Genomic DNA, 20,262 nt, shown 5'->3' with positions numbered 1-20,262 from the left:
CACAATGCTTGATAGTTCCTACAAAGGGTTTACACTAAACATGTTACTGCACAATCTGGCCAAATACATATATTTGAATTTTATGTTTAAAGAAAATTGTTCCAATATTTTTGTTGCACATTCAAATTTGGTTTTGCAAAAACTGATTTGTGCTGGAATGTTCTGTTTGGAAAGAGCAGGCCATCTTTTTCCATCCTTTTCTGGGAAACCCCTCCTATGAAGATTGAGAGATGCTTTTACCATTTTCCACTTGCACATAATCTTCCAGGAGTGATAAAACCAACTCTCTGTTGTATTGGTTTTATTCATTTTTGCAGTCACATTTCTTTATCTGCTTCAAAAATGTTCTCCCTCAAAATACATTATAGGTACAGAATATAAAAACTCTAAACAGTGACTTGAGCTGTTGATGTGACATTTACAAGGAAAAATAGAAAGTGTCAGTGAGCCAGAACATCTTTTAAACCAAAGGAGACAAAGACCACTTATTCTTAGTGCAACCTCATATGCACTGATAAAAATAGCTCCACATCTAGCAAAAATAAAACCACCAACTGCTTGAATTTCTATCCCCAGAAAACTGAAACCTAACAACAAAATACAATCATTTTTAAAGAAAGAAAAACTGTAAAAATTAAGCAAAAGGACCAAAACATTTGAGGGTGTTTGAATCAACAAAGCTGAGTAATATGCAATGCCAAGTTTTTGAGAAGAAAAAGGCAACTTTCTGTGTTTTTTTTCCCTTTTTCTGTAGCTAAACACAAAAAAAAATCTGATTTTGTTTGACACCAAATTTCAGCAAGATAAAGAAGCATGTTGGAGTAATTTTACTGAAGGCTTGGGTTGTATAATCAACTGCAAAGTGATTTAGCTTCATGAAAACAGTGCATTCACAAAAAAATGACATTTACCATCAAAAACATAAAAAAGGTTGCACAGTTGTTTGCAATATTACATGTACTATTCCGTAATAAAGAGGGATACAGACCACTGCAGTTATTCACTCAGCCCTCCTAACATGGCAGTCGTCCTGTTGAAATTGACAAACAACGCTGGCCTTTAAAACAAAAGTGATGGCACGTTATTTAAAGGTGAAAACTTCAAAAAATCTTAACGAGTGCCAGAAATTTGCCAAAATTTGGCGTTTTGACAAAGAAAACATTTAAATAAAATTCATAAAAGTTTTCTAACAAGTGTGTGGCATTCAATAAGTTTTGAGGTGAAAAGTTGCTGCCAAATAATTGCACAGATATGTCTGCCAAAGACGCACGCCAAAGTTTTAATTGAGAAAAGCTGATGAGGAGCTATTTGATTTAATCTCAAATACTTAAATTGGGAGAAATGGAACACAATGACTTCAGGAGAATTCAAATTGCAAAACAAAGAAAAATAACTTAACATGATGTATAAACCTGACTTTAGTTTATCAGCATCTTGAGTGGCCAGTAACACAAAGTGGGGGGGGAAAAAAAAAGGAGACACGATGAAATAAATTACTGCAAGGGTGCAAGCATCAGTCTTGCACACGACTGAAAGATTAAACTTCCAGAAGTTGAGGGAGATGTGTCTTGGATGTTTGTTGTAGATGGGAGCAACTCAGCAAACCCCCCCCCCCCCAAAAAAAGAAAAAAAATGTTTTCAAGTTTAACCTAGGTGCAGCTGGATTTTTGCCCGACAGCAGCTGCTTTTCTTTTTTTTTTTTACTGCATCCATCAGTAGATACCAAAAAACACACACACGCTCCTTTGGAAGAGTTACACCAGTTTTTTCGCCTCGAAGAAGCTCTTGAGGTGTCTCATTTGCCAGATACCGATGGCCACCAGGATGAGGGTCTGCACAATGGACCACCAGAGGACGCGCTGGTTGGTGCTCTCGCTGGTCTGACGGAAACGCTCCTCACGGTACTGATGACACACACAGACAGCAGGGGGCGATATATTAACATTTCAGACTGATTAATATAAATGACCTCTGCTTTCACTTAGTTACATCTGAATGGCTGAAATTCCATTTAAAAAGTCTCAGCTCCTCTGTTGTTTTGTTGAATCTTCCCTCTTGATAATACGCCATAGATCCAATATGGAGGTCTGAGTGAGGAGAGTTTACTGGACAACCTTGGCATAAAATTTCTGCCTTAAAAATATATATATTTTTTACTTATAGTTTGCAACATTCCATTGTTCTTAGAACCAGATTTTTCGGTCTTCATTAGCTGGAAGCCACACTCATCAAAGTGAACAGCAAAACTGGTGAACGATCATATTACATGAGCTTTACGCTCCTAAAAAAGGTTTATTCATTCTTGTTTGCTCTCAAGAAATAAAAAAACATAATCTAATAAAGACTTCTTCTGTGACACAAGTTATTAAGGAACAACCTCTAAGGAACAACAGATTGCAGGATTTGACTGACCCTCTGGTAGTTCTGCTCCTTCTGGATCTGGTCCACCTGCTCCACCAGCTGCCGCACTCTCAGCTGCAGCTCCGTCAGTTTGTCCTTGGCAGCGATCTCAGCGTAGTTGTTGGCGTGTTCGCCCACCTGGATGTCCAGATGAACACGCTGCAAAAGACAAAAAAAAAAAAAAAAAAAGACAGTTGAGCAGGACATCTTCATCCAAACCTCCAGGAGTTTCCACTTACGGAATTCCTGCATGTTGAATTGAAATGTCTTTGAAGTAATTTCTCTAAAAGGTTTGCAGTTAGAACAAGAGCAAGAACACAAGAAAAAGAGTTTCTGTCAGACAAGAAAAAGCAGGTCAAAACACATCTCAAAAATGTTTAACGTAATATTTGCTCAGAGTGGGCTGCCTCCTCACCAGCATGCCTCCCGCGAACAGGGAGAACTTGGAGGAGTTGGAGTGGAGGCAGATCTGATGCTCCCCGGGTGTGTGCGACGTAAAGGTGAAGCGTCCCTCTGAGCCGTACTGCCGAGACAGAATCACCTGCAGGAAACCGAAGAGGAGGTCAGACCTGGTCAAGCTACAAACACGCTGTCAGAGCTCAACGCAGTTGCTCCAGTCATTTAAACTTGTTCCCATTTCTTGCGTTCACCTTATCATCAGGGTCTTTGACTTCCACAAACATACCCAGGCCCTGGGTTGCCGGCAGATATTCTTCTTTCTGCTTATCATACAGCTGAGTACGGTAGTTACCTGAACAGAGACATAAACATTAAACCTTCATGATGAACTTGAGCTGGAAACATTCATATCCCACATCTAATGTGAAAGATATGATGCTCATTTCTTTTGGAATAAGCTGCATTTTATGTCAGCAAAAACCTGCTAGGTCTCTAGTAAAATCACCTTGGATTTAAATTGTTTAATACACCAAAAAATATATTGATTTAAACAGAAGTGAAGGTAGCATGTAAATGTTATTTTTAATATTAGAATGTTTTACAACATCCTAGGGAATGTTACAGGCACGAGAGCAGCTGCTTTTATTTTCTTTTTTTTTTTACAACTGCATCCATCATAACTTTATGCATGTAAAATTACTAAACCCTTGGATATACTAAAATAACAAGGACTTGTTGGAAATAATCAAACCTGTTTCCAGCTGTGTTGGACTTTACTAGGGTTGACATTTGTTGCAGACTTTTTGCTCCACTTTTGTAGACAGATTTATCATTTCATAAGAATAGGGCCAAGTGCCTTCACTCTGGGGTAGAGGCATCACATCCCAGATTAGACGCTAGAAATCACATTTTTGGGGATAAATTGGGAGCATCACCATTCATGTCACTGTTTCTCTAAATCAAAATGACACAGCAAATGCCCACTTACATTTTATTATACTCTACAGCACATTAGGGACCAGATATAGGGTCCTTTTAAGGCTCCCCAAATGAGCCACAGAAGGCAAGACAGTAGAATCAACCCAGTCTGCTGAGAAGGCAAACCTCCATCAATGTCAAATTTCATATTATTTTGATGTGTGCCAAAGTGTGTTCTAGTTGTAGACAGTTTGTCTTGTAGATAACAATAAGCTGATTCATTGGTCACTAAATTACAACACATGTACAGCAGTGCCATATCCTCAGCCCTCCTCCATTGCACATACACCCACTTTATGTGCAACACCTTTAGAAATGTTGTTCAAGTAGGGACAACTCTTTCTTAAGCAGAGCTTGCAATTAGACAGCTTACAGAATTGACTTGCAACTAATACTGGAATGATTTGATCCAAATGATTAGTTTGCCTATAACCACCACTTTAAAAATGTCTTTTAAAAGATTCATATAAATGCATGTGACATTTTAACAAGAAAATGTGTGGCAGAAATGAAGTATTACAAGGTTATTAGGAACAAAAGAACATAACTTCTTCTTGAATTTATGAGCATTACTTTTCTGGAGTTTATGCTCTTTACTCAATCATATCAGCGTAAAATTAAAGCACGTAGACAGCCATCTGTTCCAATCTGACATGAAACTTCCTGAAAAACGAACTAGATTTTTTAGAACTGCTAACTAATGATCGAACAACCACCAGTATATTATGATAATTAACGACTATATATAAAAAACATAGAGCACAAAAACATGTTGTGTACAAATGTTTGCTGTCTGCTAACTTTTTTGACATGACAAACAGGTTTTAGCTCAATTAGCCGTCAAGCTAACTAGCCGTTAAGCTAACTCGTTGTTAGCAACAACCGCTCACCAATAATCATGGTTTCGTCCGGGATTTCTTCTATGAAGCATTTCTTCTCAGTTTCTCCGATGTGAAAGTACAACGAAGAGACAGAGTTGTAGAAAATATTAAGGAGGAAAACTGAAAACACAATCGAAAGCTGCATCCTGACCCGATGTGACATCTCAGACCACAGATCGAACTGAGCCTGAGTAACGACAGTATTGTGCCACGTAAACTCTCGTAGATTCCTAGCCAATCAGCGCGCCGCAGAAGCATGCTAGTTGTTGTAGTTTTTAAGCTTGATTTAGTAGTTCTTTACGCATCACGCCTTTCAAGCTGCTTTACCTTAGTATGAATGATCTTTGTACAAGAATAACAGAATAAACGATTAAAGCTTATAATGTTTAGGGGTTTTATCATTCACCATCCTACTGGAATGGTATAAAATTAGGAAATCGATCGTTTGATTATTGTTGTTATTGTTAAAGGTGCCAAATTCAGTGGATAAAATAAGTTAACAGTTAAATCAAAAAGCAACCAATCATTGAAACTATTTAAGAAATGCAATCATTTGATTTGATTTTATTATATCGTTTTTTTCTATCTTGCAAAGAGCAACTGGAAAATGAAATAAAGACACAGTCTACATCAATATTAGTCATCTTTTCTCTTTCTTTCTTTCTTTCTTTCTTTCTTTCTTTCTTTCTTTCTTTCTTTCTTTCTTTCTTTCTTTCTTTCTTTCTTTCTTTCTCTCTGTTTTGTCACAAAACAGGATGTCGATAGATTTAATAATATATTATTAAATCCATAATTTAATCACTTGTAAACCCAAAGTTTTGTCTTGTGGTCTTATAATAAATAAATACTTATTTATTATAATACATGTAAATGTGTAAAAGATGATGAAACTGTAGACTTGTTCTATTGCACTGTCAGCAACATATTAAATAACAATTGAGAAGAGCTTTATAGTCTTGCGGGTTCTACATAATTCCGATTTGTTTGCAAGAATATGAATAATTTAATCCAAAAATGTAGTATGTGGCCTTGCCTCTCGCGACGAAATGCAATCAGAACTCTTACTGTAACTCTTTCACTCCAGAAGATGGCAGCAGTGCAACCTCCGGATGCAGTGCTCCAAACAGAAGAAGAGATTGAACAGTTCCCAAGCCGTTTCCATAACAACCAGGCGGATTCAATCATGGCGCCCGGTAAGTTTCAAGCTTTGCTGTTAATTTCATGTCGTTTAGGCGTTTTACATTAACCGAATGTTTTTCAGCAACATCTACGACATTTGGAATACAGTTTTAAATAAACGGACGATGCTTGAAGTGAAAACAAAGGAAGATTGGCTGTTCCTTTTTTTTAGCGACAACAAAAGCAGATTTCTTATGAACTGCCATAATGCTTGTAACTTTTTCATGCAAGTTTATTAAAACGTCGGGCCATTTTTTTGCAGTTTAGATTTTGATTAATTAGTTCAATAATTTTGATGCCTATACATTTGCCTATTTTTTCAACCAACACCGAAAAGAGGTTACTGTAGACATTTATTTCTTTGCATTTGCCAACAACAAAATAATCGTTCTGAATGTGCATCTAACCGTCGTATCTTGCAACTTTCCTTTTTCTTCAGGGAGCCAAGCAGTCGTATCCTTTGCAATAAAACTAATTCAGATCTACTGTTTTCAAATGTCTATTTTGGTCCTTTACCGTAATTTTCCCAGCTCTCTTCAACACCTTTGCAGGTTCTTCTCTACCTGAACAGCTGGTACTTTTCTGCCTTCTACTTGGCAGAGATCCTCATGTTCATCTACAAAGGTGAGATGAATGTTTCACATTCAGGGCAGCAGGGATCGATACAAATCCATTGGCAGCTACTCCAGTAGAGAAAAAAGAGGAGAAAACAGAAAAGTGGAACTTATCTTGATTTAAAAAGAAGGTTGCTTACTCATACTAAGTTGAGTACACTTTGAGTCCATTAATTCAAAAGGTGTTAGAAACCTTCCTCTGAGATTTTGGTCCGTATTGATGATTTGAGCTTTGTGGCATCCTGTTGGAAAGCTATGGCTATACTCCAGTACCAAATTCTGACACTACCATCTGGATTTTTTTAGTTGCAATCAACTAAAACCAAGCAAGATTTCCCCAAAGTTTAATCTAAATTTGAGCTTGGATGAATTGGATTCTCTTTTTCTTTAGCCACTCTTACCTTATTGTCATCTCACACCAGTCAGTCCATTCTTCTCTGATATTGACATGACATATTTATGCACTCACTTATGATTGGAAAGAATTCACCGTGAATGAGTCTCAGCATTTACAAAACTGTCTGTAACTGGTGTCAGTCAAATAAGATGAGAGGAAATCACTTGTAAACCCAAAGTTTTGTCTTGTGGTTGTAAATACAAACCAGTATTGAACATGACTGTGGTTACTATCTTATGACTCGTCTCTATTCAGGAATTTTACTGCCGTACCCAGCAGACAATCTGGTCCTGGATGTGGTGCTGCTGCTGCTCTTCCTCGCTCTGGAGACTCTTCGCATTTTCTATGGTGAGAGACAAATGCACGAAACATAAAACTCTACATTTGAGAGTTTGTAGATTTCTTAACAAAATAAAGTGTATTTGGCTGGAAAATAATGTTGCATCCATGCTTTGGGTGATTATACCAGATAAAATGTTTTATATAAGAATTTAAATTACATGTCTGATAAACTGGATTAATTTTAGAAATATGGATCATTTCGGTAATGATAAGAAATCACTTCAATGTATAGATATATTTTCAAAACAGAAATCTTTGTTCAGTTTCCCTACTTTAACACAGTGCATTTCAGGAACTGAAGCATCACATTTGTACATATTCTGATATATACAGTGAAATCTACATCACAATGGTTAACCATCTTTAATATTGATTACACAGAAATTAAACTACAACTCAACAACTGGAAAATGAATCAGTATTTTTCATTTGATCCCTGCAACATCTGAACTTTAGAAATACTTCACATTTCATGCAATTTGTAACAGTTTTGTCCTTATTTTTTTTCACTATGACATGTTGTCAGACCGAATTTGATCAAATTTGTGCTCCTTTTCCATTGCTTTTGCTGTCGCATCAGTTTTGGTTGTCATGGAAAATATATTTTATGTTCACTCACTGAATTTCCATATTTGATTAAATATTTGTTACTAAATATCTTTTACATCCAAATGCAACAATCTGCAGTCCAAAGAATAGAACTGACAAATTTTCATTTGACTGATTCTAGTTTGTGATGAGCAGATACTGAAATATTGAACTTTTTTATATTGCTATTGTATCAAGACTAAGAATTTCCAGTCTTTTTTCTAGAAATGCATCAGCCGACAGCATGCACTTGTTGAATTTCCTACTAAATCAGATAAAGGTTAGGGACATAAGCTTTGGTGCATAAATGGAGCTAATCTTAAAATTCATACATTTCAGTTGAATTTTAAACCATCACTTGCTTTTGTGCTTCAAATGAAAGAGAAGTTGGTACAAGGTCAGCTCTCACAGAAATCTAGAAATTGGTATGAACCAGGAAAAGCCTGATCAGTTCATCTTTAAAGTTCTGTGTTGGTGGAAAAGAAAAAAATATTTTCACCCTTACAGACTTCTGGTTTTGTTTTTTGTTACATTTAAATGTTGCAGATAAAACAAATGTTAACATCAGACAAAGACAATCTGAGTAACTACAAAAAGCTCATTTTATTGAATTATTGTTATTTGCACGTATTATAAAGTCATATACATATTGGAACATCTTTATATCTGTAGTATTTAAACATGTTTAGTTAAACAGATGGCTTTTTTCACAGCGGCAGCAGGCAGGAGCAAACATCAGTGTTTCCCTCTGACTGTCTGTGGTGTTCTTCCTCCAGGTTGGAAGGGGAACCTCTGCGAGCGCTCTCTGTCTTCCTGTGTGTCCCTCTTCATCCTATTTCCCTGCACAGCGCTGGCCGTTTACTACCTGCTGCTGCAGACGTTCGTGCTGCGGCTCGAGTTCATTCTCAGCGCCGTGCTGCTCTGCTTCTATGGCCTCGAGTTCCTGCTCTGCGTTATCTCCATCTCCGCTTTCTCCAGGTAAACAATGGTTTCTCCAGCACCCCACTATAGGGTGTCTCAGTTGGCTTGGGAGTAATTCTTTTTTTTTTCATTTTCAGTTTGGTCAATGTTGCGTTTCCTCTGCAGGTCCAGAGTTTACTGATGTCGCCTGGAACACAACAGGATGTGTCAGCAGCTTTCTTCAGACAGAACACACTGCAACTTCCTCCAGGAGGAAATTTTATGTAAATATGTTTTGGATTTGTTATTTTTTTTACTCTGAACAGTAGCTGTGATCTCAGCAGCTGTTTGTGATGTGTATGATGAAGGTCACCACAAACACGCTGCGGATGATGGGCCACCAATAGATCCACATGTTGACGTTGTGGTTGATGACGAGGAAATTTTTTTCTCTGCTCTGTAAATACCAACATAAGTGTTTTATTTATTTATTTTTTTAAATACATGTATACAAAATAACTGCAACCAACAGCATCACTGACCCTACTGTAGATCAGCTCCTTGTGGATGTCGTGAACCTGTGCAGACAGCCGCCTGACTCGCAGCTGCAGCTGCGTCAGTAGTTCTCGTTTCTGGATCTCTGTGTAGTTGTTGGTGCGTTCACCTGATCGGATGTCCATGCAAACCACCTGCAACGTGACACCAATGTTGAAATAGTTTGCCACTGAATCACTTGATAAATAGTGCAACAAAGTGCAGCCGAACAAAGTGCAGCTAGAACTACAGCCAATTATTTCCCTCCAAGATTGGTTCTCAGACTTCTTTTTTTTTTTCATTTCAAGTGGGAAAAAGCTTCATCTCCTTGTATCAAATGCCTGAATTGATTTCTATGCCGATGATATTATGTTGTACTTCAGCGTCTTTCCCTAAACAAAGTTCTCTCTGAACAGCTAAAACTTGCACTGTCCCAATATGGCTAAATTTAAGCTTTTAAATCTTACTCTTGCCATCAGTTACTATAATATAAACCCCAAAACTGGGTTATAACTACATACACTAGTATGTCCTCATTTAGAAACCCTTCACTTTCTTCTGCTAACTTATATAAACACATTGAATCCTTCCTAAGACTGCATATGCAAGGATTTGCGTTTCATAAAATTAGTGTTTTAATGCATGACTGAAACCAGAAGTAATTTCATATTTGATTAAGTAAAATTAATTAAGTAAAATTCCTCCTGTTATCCCCTTAAATATAGTCCCATCATATGGTGCCTATGTGTAAAAAATATGCAGCTGAAGTGTTTATAATATTGCACAGGCAAGTATTTTCTATTTCCTGGTTAATTAAAAGTGAATTCAAACTCTTCCTCTCACCACTATGAAGCCTGCAGACAGCGGCTGTGATAAACTTGGCTGAAGGCAGATCTTGTGTTCTCCTGAGGTAAATGATGTGAAGTTGAACCTCCCCTTGGTTTCCTTGTGAGACAGAATCAACTGCGGCGAGAAAAAAAAAAAAAAATAGGCGAGTTCTGTGAACTAAACATGAAATTAGAAACTAATAAAATAAACGCCCCGCTCTAGAATATAAAACCCAAACCTCATCAGTAGGAGTTCTGGCTGCAACAGACAGGGTGAGATTCCGAGTGGCCGGCAGATACTCGCGCTTCTGTTCATCATAAAGCTGCGTCCAATAATCACCTGAAGAGAAACAGTAGATATGCTGAGTCTTGTTTTACTGGACCTAATCATCGTTGCTAACAAATAATAAACATCTTCTTTTGGTAAATGCTCAAAATCAGTCAGTTCCTGCTTCTGTCTGCACTTTGACTGGGCCATTTTTTACACATGAACAGGCTTTGATCTGTACCATCCCATAATATCTTGGCTCTACGTTTATGGTTATTGTTGTGATGGAAGGTGAACCTCTGTCGTAGTATTAGGCATCTTCTAACAGAATTCATTTCAGGATTGTCCTGGAGTTAGCTCTGTACATCTGCCCGTTATTCTAACCAGTTTCCCTGTTCTTGTCGATGAAAAGTCTCCTCACTGTCCCCACGTACTGTGGGCAAGTTGCGTTTGTCACTACACATTTTATATTTAAACCACACATGCTCAATTTGAGTCCCATCTGACATGATCATAAGAAATGATGTTTGCTGTGCCCCCTTATTAGCTTATGACAAACTGCAGTGAGACTTCTTATAGCTTCCTTTAACCAATACTGTTCTTTTTACCCCTCTTACTTAAAAACAACATTTCTGGACCGCACAATAGACAGCTGATTAACAGGCTCTTGCTGAATTGCAATCATCTGAATCAGGCGTCTTAAATCAGGGAAACATATAAAACATGTGGTCTCTCTAAATTCTCCTTAGGTGTGAGTGTGTGCATGCGTGATTGTTTGTCCTGTCTGTCTCTGTGTTGCCCTGGCTTACGTATTCTATCATGTAGACTAAATAACAGTTTTGTTCTTCAAAACAGTAAAACGTGTTTTTTTTTTGTTTTTTTTTAAGATGTTAATTCAAAGTCCAACCACCTCGTGTCGGTAGCCATGTGTTTATCTACTGAGGGCCACCGTGGGGAGGCGGTACCCATCTCCTGCGATTATTGCGCAAGAGGTGGTCTACGCAATACACAAGAAGAACGTGAAAACACCACAGAGCCAGAAAAAGAGTCCAGTTTATTTTCTTTTTTTTGTCAGTGGTAGTGCAAATTTAAGTAATTGGCTTTATCAGTCATCGTGACTCACTGAAATCTAATCTTACATTTCATAACTAATTAAACATTAAGATGATGAACATTACTTTATGGCCCATTTATATAATCTGTAATCAACTACGTTTTTGTAACGTAACTCTTGCTAGTCAGCACAACTGCTGTGGATGTTTGACGGAAACATCTTCCTCATTGTCATATGACTTTGGAAATGCAAACGACTCAGTTCCGCTGAAACCCCAGAAAATTGAAGTTTCGATCATCATAAAAAGCCGTTTACAAACTTCACATTCATCAGTGCTTTTTTGTAGTTACCATTCCTACTCCGTGAACAAGTGTATAGACAAAAGGCAGCTGTTGATATTTTGATGAAGTGTGTAAGTTTTAGTTGTTAGCGATGTTTTTTTTTTTTTTTTTTTTAAAGTTTACTGATTGACGTTGCTGAACGTTTTTGTGATTCACTCACCGACAACAACCGTGTCTGCTGGGATTTCCTCGATGAAACACTTTTGCTCTCCTTCTGTCATATGAAAGTACAGAGAAGAAACCAAACCGAGACAACAATTCACCAGAAAAACTTCCAGCATAAACCGCGGAAGAGAGCCTGACTCCATGTTACCACCCAATCCCATATCATCTTCTACTTCGTCCTCGACTTTTTTTTTTGGTGGTTGGCATCAACGAAATTGGTGAATTACCGCCACCGTCTGGTTTGGAGTGTGGACCAGACTGTCACTCAAGGATTAAATTCTGTGTTATATTATAACTTTGATCATTTAAGTTCACAAAATATTATCTGATACATTTTTTGCTTTTCAAGCTATTTGTAAATAAATCAACAAAAGCTTAACTTTAATTTTATTTCAATTTTGAATCAATTGTTTTCTTTTTTTCCTCTTAATTTTAACAGCGCCACAAGTTCTATTGCCTCATCAACTCCTCAGTATTTACACTTAATACTGCCTTGTCCCGCTATAGTAAAATAAAGGGTGTTGTCCAAATCTGAGATGAGAAATAATTGCCTCTTCTCTCTTTTTCCGCCTTATACTTCTCATTTCTCCATTTTTTTTTTTCTGGATCTAATTTTATAGAACCAACCTTCACAATCCAACCAACATTTCTAATATCTTCCATTTCTTTTTCCCATCAAGGTTTTACTGTTTCTTGGGTTGGATGAGCTAAGGTCCAGATACAAGATCAGTGGTACTGGCTTCTTGTTGTTGATGTCCTTCATATGTGTGCTCCTTGGTGCTGCTACAATGCAGGACCAATGCAAAAGTATGGCATGGCATGGTACCTTCTTAAAGGTATAGGCTCATGTTGCCTATGTACCTTACTATGGCCTATCTGCATAGCTCCTCAGTGGTCTGCAGCTGATACCTTTGGACCTTCAGGTTTTTGTTCCTTGATCAGATTGATTTTGTTTTTCACTTGTACTGCTGACAGGGACACTGTAGTGGTGGTGGTGGTGGTGAAGAGTGGCTCTGTGAATGGGGTTGTGAATGGTAAGGAATCCTCTGAAGGAAAGCAAGGAAGAACCATAGAGCCTGAGAGGAGTTGAGTTACCAAAGGGACAGCAGACATGGTTAATGATGGTTAATGATGGAGGGGTTTGCTGCAAGGAGGATTCGGATGGGGGAGCGATATTTGTTTATTCAAACCATTTTTCATCTCGCCTTGGCCTGGGAGTTTGATTTAGCTTATTTGCCAACAGAGCTGATTCTTAACTTAAGTGATGTTGCTATGTTGCACCTGATATGCCATATTCTTAGTCTGACCTTTTTAACTCTGTATGGAAAGAAAACACTAAACAGCCTTCTATCAGAAAGCATTTGTTAGGTTTGTCCGTTGTTCCATTTGTACTTTATGTTTCTGTTCTGCAACATAACATTTCTGTCGATGCAATGCTATGTTAATTGGAAGTTTGCTGCATTGCTAAACAACAGCATGTTTTCCCCCTATTTTGCACAACTTTTACATGGATTTGAATTCATTCTCTTTTAGAAAGAAACTTTATCAGAGCCGGAAAGTTTTGCAGGGCTTTAACAAACTTCCTTAACATGTATCTTTGCATATGTTCAGTCGACATAAGATTGCAAAGCTTTATCAACTTTTGAGGGAAAACTTTTCTTCCTTAAGCCGTCTCTAATCTCAGATGAGTAATTTAACAGTAAGCGAACATGCAGAATGTGTCTGTTGCAAAGAGGATAAAGAAAGCTGAATTCTTCTTCCTCCTGACCTGCACGTGTTTATGCTCGCAGGGCATTTGTTCTGCTTGTCAAAGTCTCCGTCCGTCTGATTGGGTGCAGCTCGTATTAGACAGATCAGTGTATTTGCATGTCGCCACGATGGCTGCCTCGCTCGTTTCTCTTTGTGAATATAAAGTAGACAGAACTTAAAGCTGAGAGCTTTCATTAACGGGCACATCGCAGCCTTGCACTTCAAATTAAATTGTGCCACTTTGTTGAACACCAACCTTTTATTCAGAAATGCAGCATCGTCTCTGTAGCCGTCAGGAAACTTCCAGGCAAAACTCAGAACAGTTGCACATTTTTACATAATTTCGTTAAACTCAAAAGGATGAACAGCTTTTCTTTACGGTTTCAGGTCACATTCTGGCGTTTTTTTTTTTTTTTTAAAAGCTGTTACTTTAAATATAAAAACATACCAGAAAAAAAAAATAGCTGGTTTAATCCATTACTTAAAATATGGGCACTCAATGAAAACAGAAAGTCACTGAAATAACTTCCTACATTTCTGTTAGATATTTTCATCTAAAAGTATATTTTTATTATTGGATTTACATGATTATTTTTTGAAGAGTTGATCTTGTTGTTTTCATCAGATAACAGAATAAGATGTAAACGATGAACTGATCAAATTAAACATCGTATCTTAAAGAATTAAAAGAAAAAAATTGTTATTATTTAGCGAAGGCTTAATTTTTCCAAGACGAAATGAAAATAAACAAATAAGGAAATCTAAAGATAAAGAAGAAAGAAATTTAAGTGTATCAAGATGCATAAATAAAGAAATAAGGTATAATAGAAATGAAAACATAAATATGATTTTTATTTACTTTTCTAAATTTGGAAATGGTTAATTTGTATAATTTATATATTTGTTACATGCTTTTTTTTTAATGAATAAATTCAATCCCACAAATATTTTATCATTTTTATCCAACACCCTTGTACTGTTTTGTGGCTCTCTATGTTAATTAATAATTTTCTTAATGAAACTGTGTGACATTTGTCTGGAAATACACACATCGGGGTGTATTTTACATTTTATAATAAACCCAGAATTCACCAGCTACTATAAATTGCATTTTTCTTGCGGTCATGCCAATGACATTTCTAACATTTTGCTCAACGAAGCACAATTTTTAGATTCAGTCTATTAATAAGAGATCAGTAATATTTTAATTTAATTTATAAATTGCTGAATAAAGATCTTATTTCACCAAAATTCATTCTAATAATAAAACCAGGTGTGCCTTGAAATTGAGACCGCTTGTGTCAACAAAATAAATAGTTTATGGATGAACGAATCAACTGATACAGGGTGAATGTATGAACTTAAGAATAATTCAGTTACTGATTTTTTTGTAATTATTTCAACAATATGAATTTAATTAATTTAATTGCATCAAAAATTGTCCTTCAATCAGAGCAGGAGGCAGCTACAAATTTATGAGTATATTATAAAAACATGTAACAGTTTGATTAAAATGTAAATAAACATTTAAATATTTTTTTATTGAGCTTTTAGATGGCTAACATATTTTAGTTTAACTGAAATGTTGCTTACTATTTTAAATCTACGAATATGAAATCGGACCGTGTATAGAAGATAGTGAAAAATTATAATATTTTCTCATAACAGAGAATACAATAAAAAAATGTCGACAGTAATTTCAAGCTCCCCATAATCTTATTTCCTGAATGTAAAATAAACAAACATTCCACTGGAATCTAATGTGCTTCTTGAGTCTTCAGTCTGTTTTTTGTGTTCAAAATTTTGCGAAATAAAATCTAAACTTATGATTCTTGGATCTTGTGGTGTTGTGTTGATACGTAAGGGAATATTTGTTGACATTTGCTGTGGTGAAACAGATTTATGTCGGCATGAATTTGAAACTGAGCAACAGCAGAAACACTTTCTTATCTGCTCCAAGACACGGACACAGTCAGTCATTGTTATGAGCAGACAGTATGACAGCTCGTATAGATAAAGAGTGAAGTGGAATAAATAGTTCCCCCACAAATATTAAAAAACAGAACAATATTATTTTCTTTGCAAATACATTTTCTCTGTAAAAGCAAAAAAACATTCCAATATTTAATTAAAGTCCAATAAAATGACTCACAACAAATAATCAATACACATTTTCTTTTAACTATTTTGCAGAGTCACACTTAAAAGCAGTTGTAAAACATTCTGCCCTGGGACTTAAAGTCTGTCTATTCTAATTCAGGTTATGTTTTTTTTGTAAGTTTTGTCGAGGGCTCTGTCCTGCCGCTCCGCTTTTCATTCAATTTGTAGTTCCTCCAGTTAACCAGAAGGTGTCAGTAAAGCTCCATAAATCACAGATCAGGACTCTCAAGTATGAAAGTATATAGCCGCATACACAGAGAAAATAAATTATAAATGCGATTATTTTGTATTTTTAATGAGATATTTGCAGCTGATCCGTAGAGATGGTTAGATCACACGACCAGAAATCATGTCATGTAATTATAAGATGCTTCTGATCAGATAACGCTTGGATGTTTTCACTTTCATGGACGCAATCAGAGGAGTCACACCAGGGATTCTGAGAAACGGAGGAGAGGAAGATGAACAGCGACATATCCGTTCTGAAATATTCTGAGAGTCAAAATCTGATTGATCTTTGCAATAACACCACTGCGATCTGGTGCCATCAATCAAAATCTAATGAATTTCAAATTGAATTGATAACTACTTTAATAATTCTAAAAGGAAAATAATTTGTCGCAATCCATTATTTACCAAAGGAGAGCAAAACTATGAAACGCCAGGAACTAATAAAGCAGGGGTACCGTTTCATTCTGAAGAAAGAAAATGATTAATCGATACCATTTTCTTCGGCTTAGTCTACCTATGATTTCAATTTCCCTAAGATGTAGCTTATTTTTTCCTAATTGAAGTTGTAAGGTGATCATAAGGTGATGCTGAGGCTCCTGCTTGAGTTCAATTTAACAGACAAACAATTAGCTCCTATTCTCGCACAAATAATCACCGTATAAGCAGGGAAACAAAATACAACAGTTAAGGCTTCTTAAATGTCGGTAAAATTTTCGGTTATGATTCCTTCATACTCAGCTATAGCTGATTACAGAGTTTGGGAAGGCATAATATTGAGTTCTGTATTCATACCACTGGGCATAAAACACATCCAGCTAGTTGTTTTCATCTTTCTAGCTGCCAAAATGTGTAATTACGTATTGATACCTCTATAATTTTTCACATTGAAATTTCAATGTATTTTATGGACTTTTTGTTAACATAAGTCTTGTACATAACTGAACTAAAAGGAAAATGATGAATGATTAGGATTTTTGTTTTCTCACTAGCTAGAATAAATGTGGAGTTGCATGCATTTGTGCGCTAATAATCCCCCTGCCAACACTTTGTCCAACAATCTTTTACTGTAATTGCGGCTGCAAGTTTTCTAGTGTATGGCTTTGCATATTTAAAAACTGACATTTTTGCCCATTTTTCTTTGCAAGACAGTTCAGTTTGATTGCATGGAAAGTGTAAATGGGATTAATAATTGTCACAATAAATAATATGTACGAGAAATTTTGAAGAGGCGGTTATGTTCAGGATGATATGCAGTGGTATCTTTCTTCTCAATTAAAATCTTTTGCACATAAGTCAAAAGTTTTAAAAACTGTCTCATTTTACCAGAGCTCTCTCTTTCACATGTTTGCTGTTTTCTCTACATGGCATGAGGTAAACAGTAAGCAGAACTTCTTAAAGATTACTTTTAACAATGTCTTTGTTTTTCTTCTTGTCAGTCTATGAAGACCAAACATATGAAACAGTTACTTCAAAAGTATCTCCAAAACTTTGCTGCAGCTCCTCCAGAAACAACCATGCGTTGCAGTTGTTTCCCATTACATGACATAAAAAAAATGCACTGTCAAACGTGAATAATGATGCAACAGGTTTGGGGATATCCATCTACTAAGTGACAAGTTCCTGCTCCTCTTGGACAATCTCAAGATGTTCCTGGGTGAGAAATACAGATACAGTCTCCCCATTAAGTTCTGGATCTGTCTTCATGTCTCTTCAGTCTGATGTGCTCTTAAAACTTCCAAGGAAATGCCCCCAGAAGGCATTAAACCATCTCTAGTGACGATGCAGAGGAGCAGTCACTCTACTCAGAGCTTCTCAACTCGTTCAACCTTTGCGGTAGGGTGAACTGCTCACCCTGTCTCCAAGGCAAAACCAGGTTCTGTGTTCTGTAGTGGAACATCAGTTCAAACACTTTTATTCAGGATCTCAACTCCATGTCAAGCTCCACTTGACACCAAGTTGTGCTTGTTCCCAGTAAAAATTGAACTCCTCCAGGCCTTATTTAAGTCTTTGATTCTATTTGTGGGACTCCTGGAAAGGATCTCGATCACGAAGAGTATGATCTATAGATTGAGAACCTCAGGAGTTCATCGATACTTTTTAGCAGACGGTGGAGTTCTCCTGGCAACTTCAAGCAATGACAGCTGACATTGATAGAGGTGGTGTACTTTCATTTTTAAATCTAGAATGCTCAACTTGAAAAAAGTGGATGGAAATGGAAGAACTACTGTAAAAATATTTCAGAATAAGTTAACAGACCAGAAAGTTTTAGTTAGTTTCCCGTAGACAAAGAAAGTTTTTGATTAATGGTTTTGGCTTTGGTTTGACAGATGTGTTTGTCAGGCAACATAAGCAGAGCAAGTAGGAGCACTTTCATGATATTATTATGCAAGCAAGAACGTAATGTACGGTGTAGTAAAACCTTATGTAAAAGGTTTTTTTTTTCTTTGTTTCAAAAGGCTAATAAATGTAATTGAGTAAGTGTAATTAGTTGCTACCCACTTCTGAACATTGGGGAATTATTTGTTCAATAAAAATGGATCTCAGTGGCAATGTTGGACAGTAGAACAGTGAATGACTGAACCAGTATTAATATTTGTTGAATACCCTCTTCATAGGATATCAAGGAAAACAGGGTACTCTCCAAACAACTAACTTATTTATGTTGTCATCAGTGAACTCAGCTACCTTTTATCATTCTCCAGCTTTTCATGCCCCATTGTTTTAACCTGAACAAGCTGCTTCTGTAACAGTTCAGGAAGAAATGAGCACTGCAGTGATCATTTAGTAGCTTTTTTATCCGTTTAAAGAAAAGTTTGATAGATCGAATCGTAAATGATTTTTTAAACGCACCAAGAGAGTCATCAATTATGATTATCCAGCAGGAGCGTCTGTAATGTTTGAGTTTTTACGCTAAACGAGGTTGGGAGGTGAAGCAGCCAATCAGGAGTGGCGCAGCCCTAACGAGCTGCAGTGTTGACAGAAAGCAGAAAATTATGATTTACTAGGTGAGCTTTTATTCACGCCTTGTCCCAGATGAATAAAGATCAAATTAGAGGTTTATGAGCTTCGCTGTCTGTTCTGACGTTTATATGAGTTCTGGGCTTTGCTCGATGTGATTTATGTTTACAGCTGCGCAGGAGGAGGAAAATAAATATAAAAACAAATGAAGTAGCCTGAAATCATATTCTAATGTCCTGTCAGCAGCCGCAGAGGCGCAGAGACAGATGACGAAGAGAAAAATGGAAGCTAAGGAGAAGACTTTGAAACAGGAACTGCACAAATTCATAAAAATACCTCAGAAAACATCTCATGTTTCGGGGCCTTATGTCTTTGAGGAGCACATTTTTCCTGCAAGGTTGGACTACACTGCCCCCTTCAGGTCTTAAATTTATAGTAAGAAAAATAGAATTTTAAATGCTTCCTAAATTTGCAATAAGCACATAGTTATTACATAGTTATCCAAAGAAGATATAAGGATAAGTTCTCAGCTTCCCTCTGAGAATATTGAGAATCACAAAACATCCACAGAGTCTAATTTAAATCTTACAACTTATAAAGGTTTCATAATAATCAAAGTATGTTATGCTATAACTAGCACTCACTATTTGCTACTTATGTTTTCCTATCTTTCGTCTATTTTTGATGAATTAATTGAAATCAAACATAAAGAGTATTCTGCAAGAAGTAAAATAAATCTGTGTTCTCACACAGAAACGCAACAAATCTGAATGTGAGTGAGTTTATTATTCTGCCCCACTGTGGCTTGTCGGACTGCTCTCCTTTATGTCATCTAGGTCTGTTCAGTTCAGCAGATGGAACCCTCATCCATCCTACCATCACTCACATTGCTCCGGTCATGGGCAACGGGGAGCTTAGCCGTAAGGAGGAGCTTTTCATTTTTTGTTCCATCTGTTTGTAACCCGCACATACTGCGATCAGACATGGATCATGAGTCAAAGAGCAAGCAGCTAAAAAGTGTTTCCGCTGTAAGGTTGCAGGGCTCTGCCTTAAAACATAAAGTGAAGAGCTCTGATATTCAGGGGGAGTTCAAATTAGAGCTGCTGCTCCATCAGCAGGATGCCTTCCTTTCAAGACTTTCCACACCACATAATGCATATTACACTGGTAGGTATAATTGCAGAACCAAAGATCACTGAAGGGAATATCTATTTCTTGGAAGTTGTCTTGGGATCCTATAGGAATGTGGTCTGCAACCATTGCTGTCCAAGTCAAGCTAATATTGTGCTTCATAACC

The 20,262-nt window shown here is 36.8% G+C and overlaps 3 protein-coding genes across 4 annotated transcripts; 1 reads left to right on the top strand and 2 right to left on the bottom strand.

The window, feature by feature from the left end:
• Positions 1 to 284: 284 nt before the first annotated feature.
• Positions 285 to 4,870, bottom strand: LOC103471471 (transmembrane emp24 domain-containing protein 9-like). Its single transcript, XM_008420501.3, has 5 exons — positions 4,668 to 4,870; positions 3,051 to 3,151; positions 2,816 to 2,941; positions 2,413 to 2,559; positions 285 to 1,904 (listed from the first exon to the last, which is right to left on the bottom strand). The coding sequence occupies exons 1-5, from the start codon at positions 4,819 to 4,821 to the stop codon at positions 1,755 to 1,757; spliced, it is 678 nt and encodes a 225-aa protein (XP_008418723.1). The 5' UTR covers positions 4,822 to 4,870; the 3' UTR covers positions 285 to 1,754.
• A 761-nt stretch (positions 4,871 to 5,631) lies between these two features.
• Positions 5,632 to 15,447, top strand: tmem216 (transmembrane protein 216). 2 transcript variants are annotated; one of them, XR_534647.3, is made up of 7 exons: positions 5,632 to 5,851; positions 6,277 to 6,290; positions 6,368 to 6,461; positions 7,104 to 7,196; positions 8,555 to 8,756; positions 8,865 to 8,962; positions 11,195 to 15,447. XR_534647.3 is itself a non-coding variant. In XM_008420498.3 (6 exons), exons 1-6 carry the CDS (start codon positions 5,653 to 5,655, stop codon positions 8,878 to 8,880), a joined length of 618 nt encoding a protein of 205 aa, XP_008418720.2. In that variant the 5' UTR covers positions 5,632 to 5,652; the 3' UTR covers positions 8,881 to 10,467. The 2 variants fall into 2 exon arrangements, 1 of the variants encoding a protein (XP_008418720.2); XM_008420498.3 differs by lacking the exon at positions 11,195 to 15,447 and having other exon boundaries at positions 8,865 to 10,467.
• LOC103471470 (transmembrane emp24 domain-containing protein 9-like) lies at positions 8,363 to 12,028 on the bottom strand. The gene is made up of 6 exons (XM_008420499.3): positions 11,863 to 12,028; positions 10,279 to 10,379; positions 10,056 to 10,175; positions 9,221 to 9,367; positions 8,996 to 9,135; positions 8,363 to 8,886 (listed from the first exon to the last, which is right to left on the bottom strand). The coding sequence occupies exons 1-5, from the start codon at positions 12,026 to 12,028 to the stop codon at positions 9,016 to 9,018; spliced, it is 654 nt and encodes a 217-aa protein (XP_008418721.1). The 3' UTR covers positions 8,363 to 8,886; positions 8,996 to 9,015.
• Positions 15,448 to 20,262: the final 4,815 nt, after the last annotated feature.

This window comes from Poecilia reticulata, chromosome 10 (genome assembly GCF_904066995.2).
Source record: "Poecilia reticulata chromosome 10, P_reticulata-male-v2, whole genome shotgun sequence".
Classification (NCBI taxonomy): domain Eukaryota; kingdom Metazoa; phylum Chordata; class Actinopteri; order Cyprinodontiformes; family Poeciliidae; genus Poecilia; species Poecilia reticulata.
Note: the sequence above shows the minus strand (reverse complement) of the source record. Positions and strands in the feature narration are given on the sequence as shown.

Coding starts and splice junctions, on each gene's coding strand:
- LOC103471471 (XM_008420501.3), bottom strand. CDS start 4,821: ATGTCACATCGGGTCAGGATGCAGCTTTCGATTGTGTTTTCAGTTTTC. Junction 2,942..3,050: donor TCAAAGACCCTGATGATAAG/GTGAACGCAAGA, acceptor GGTTTCCTGCAG/GTGATTCTGTCTCGGCAGTA. Junction 2,560..2,815: donor TGTTCGCGGGAGGCATGCTG/GTGAGGAGGCAG, acceptor TGTCTTTTGCAG/CGTGTTCATCTGGACATCCA.
- tmem216 (XM_008420498.3), top strand. CDS start 5,653: ATGAATAATTTAATCCAAAAATGTAGTATGTGGCCTTGCCTCTCGCGA. Junction 6,462..7,103: donor CCTCATGTTCATCTACAAAG/GTGAGATGAATG, acceptor GTCTCTATTCAG/GAATTTTACTGCCGTACCCA. Junction 7,197..8,554: donor GACTCTTCGCATTTTCTATG/GTGAGAGACAAA, acceptor TTCTTCCTCCAG/GTTGGAAGGGGAACCTCTGC.
- LOC103471470 (XM_008420499.3), bottom strand. CDS start 12,028: ATGGGATTGGGTGGTAACATGGAGTCAGGCTCTCTTCCGCGGTTTATG. Junction 10,380..11,862: donor AGCAGACACGGTTGTTGTCG/GTGAGTGAATCA, acceptor GTTTCTCTTCAG/GTGATTATTGGACGCAGCTT. Junction 10,176..10,278: donor CCAGAACTCCTACTGATGAG/GTTTGGGTTTTA, acceptor TTCTCGCCGCAG/TTGATTCTGTCTCACAAGGA.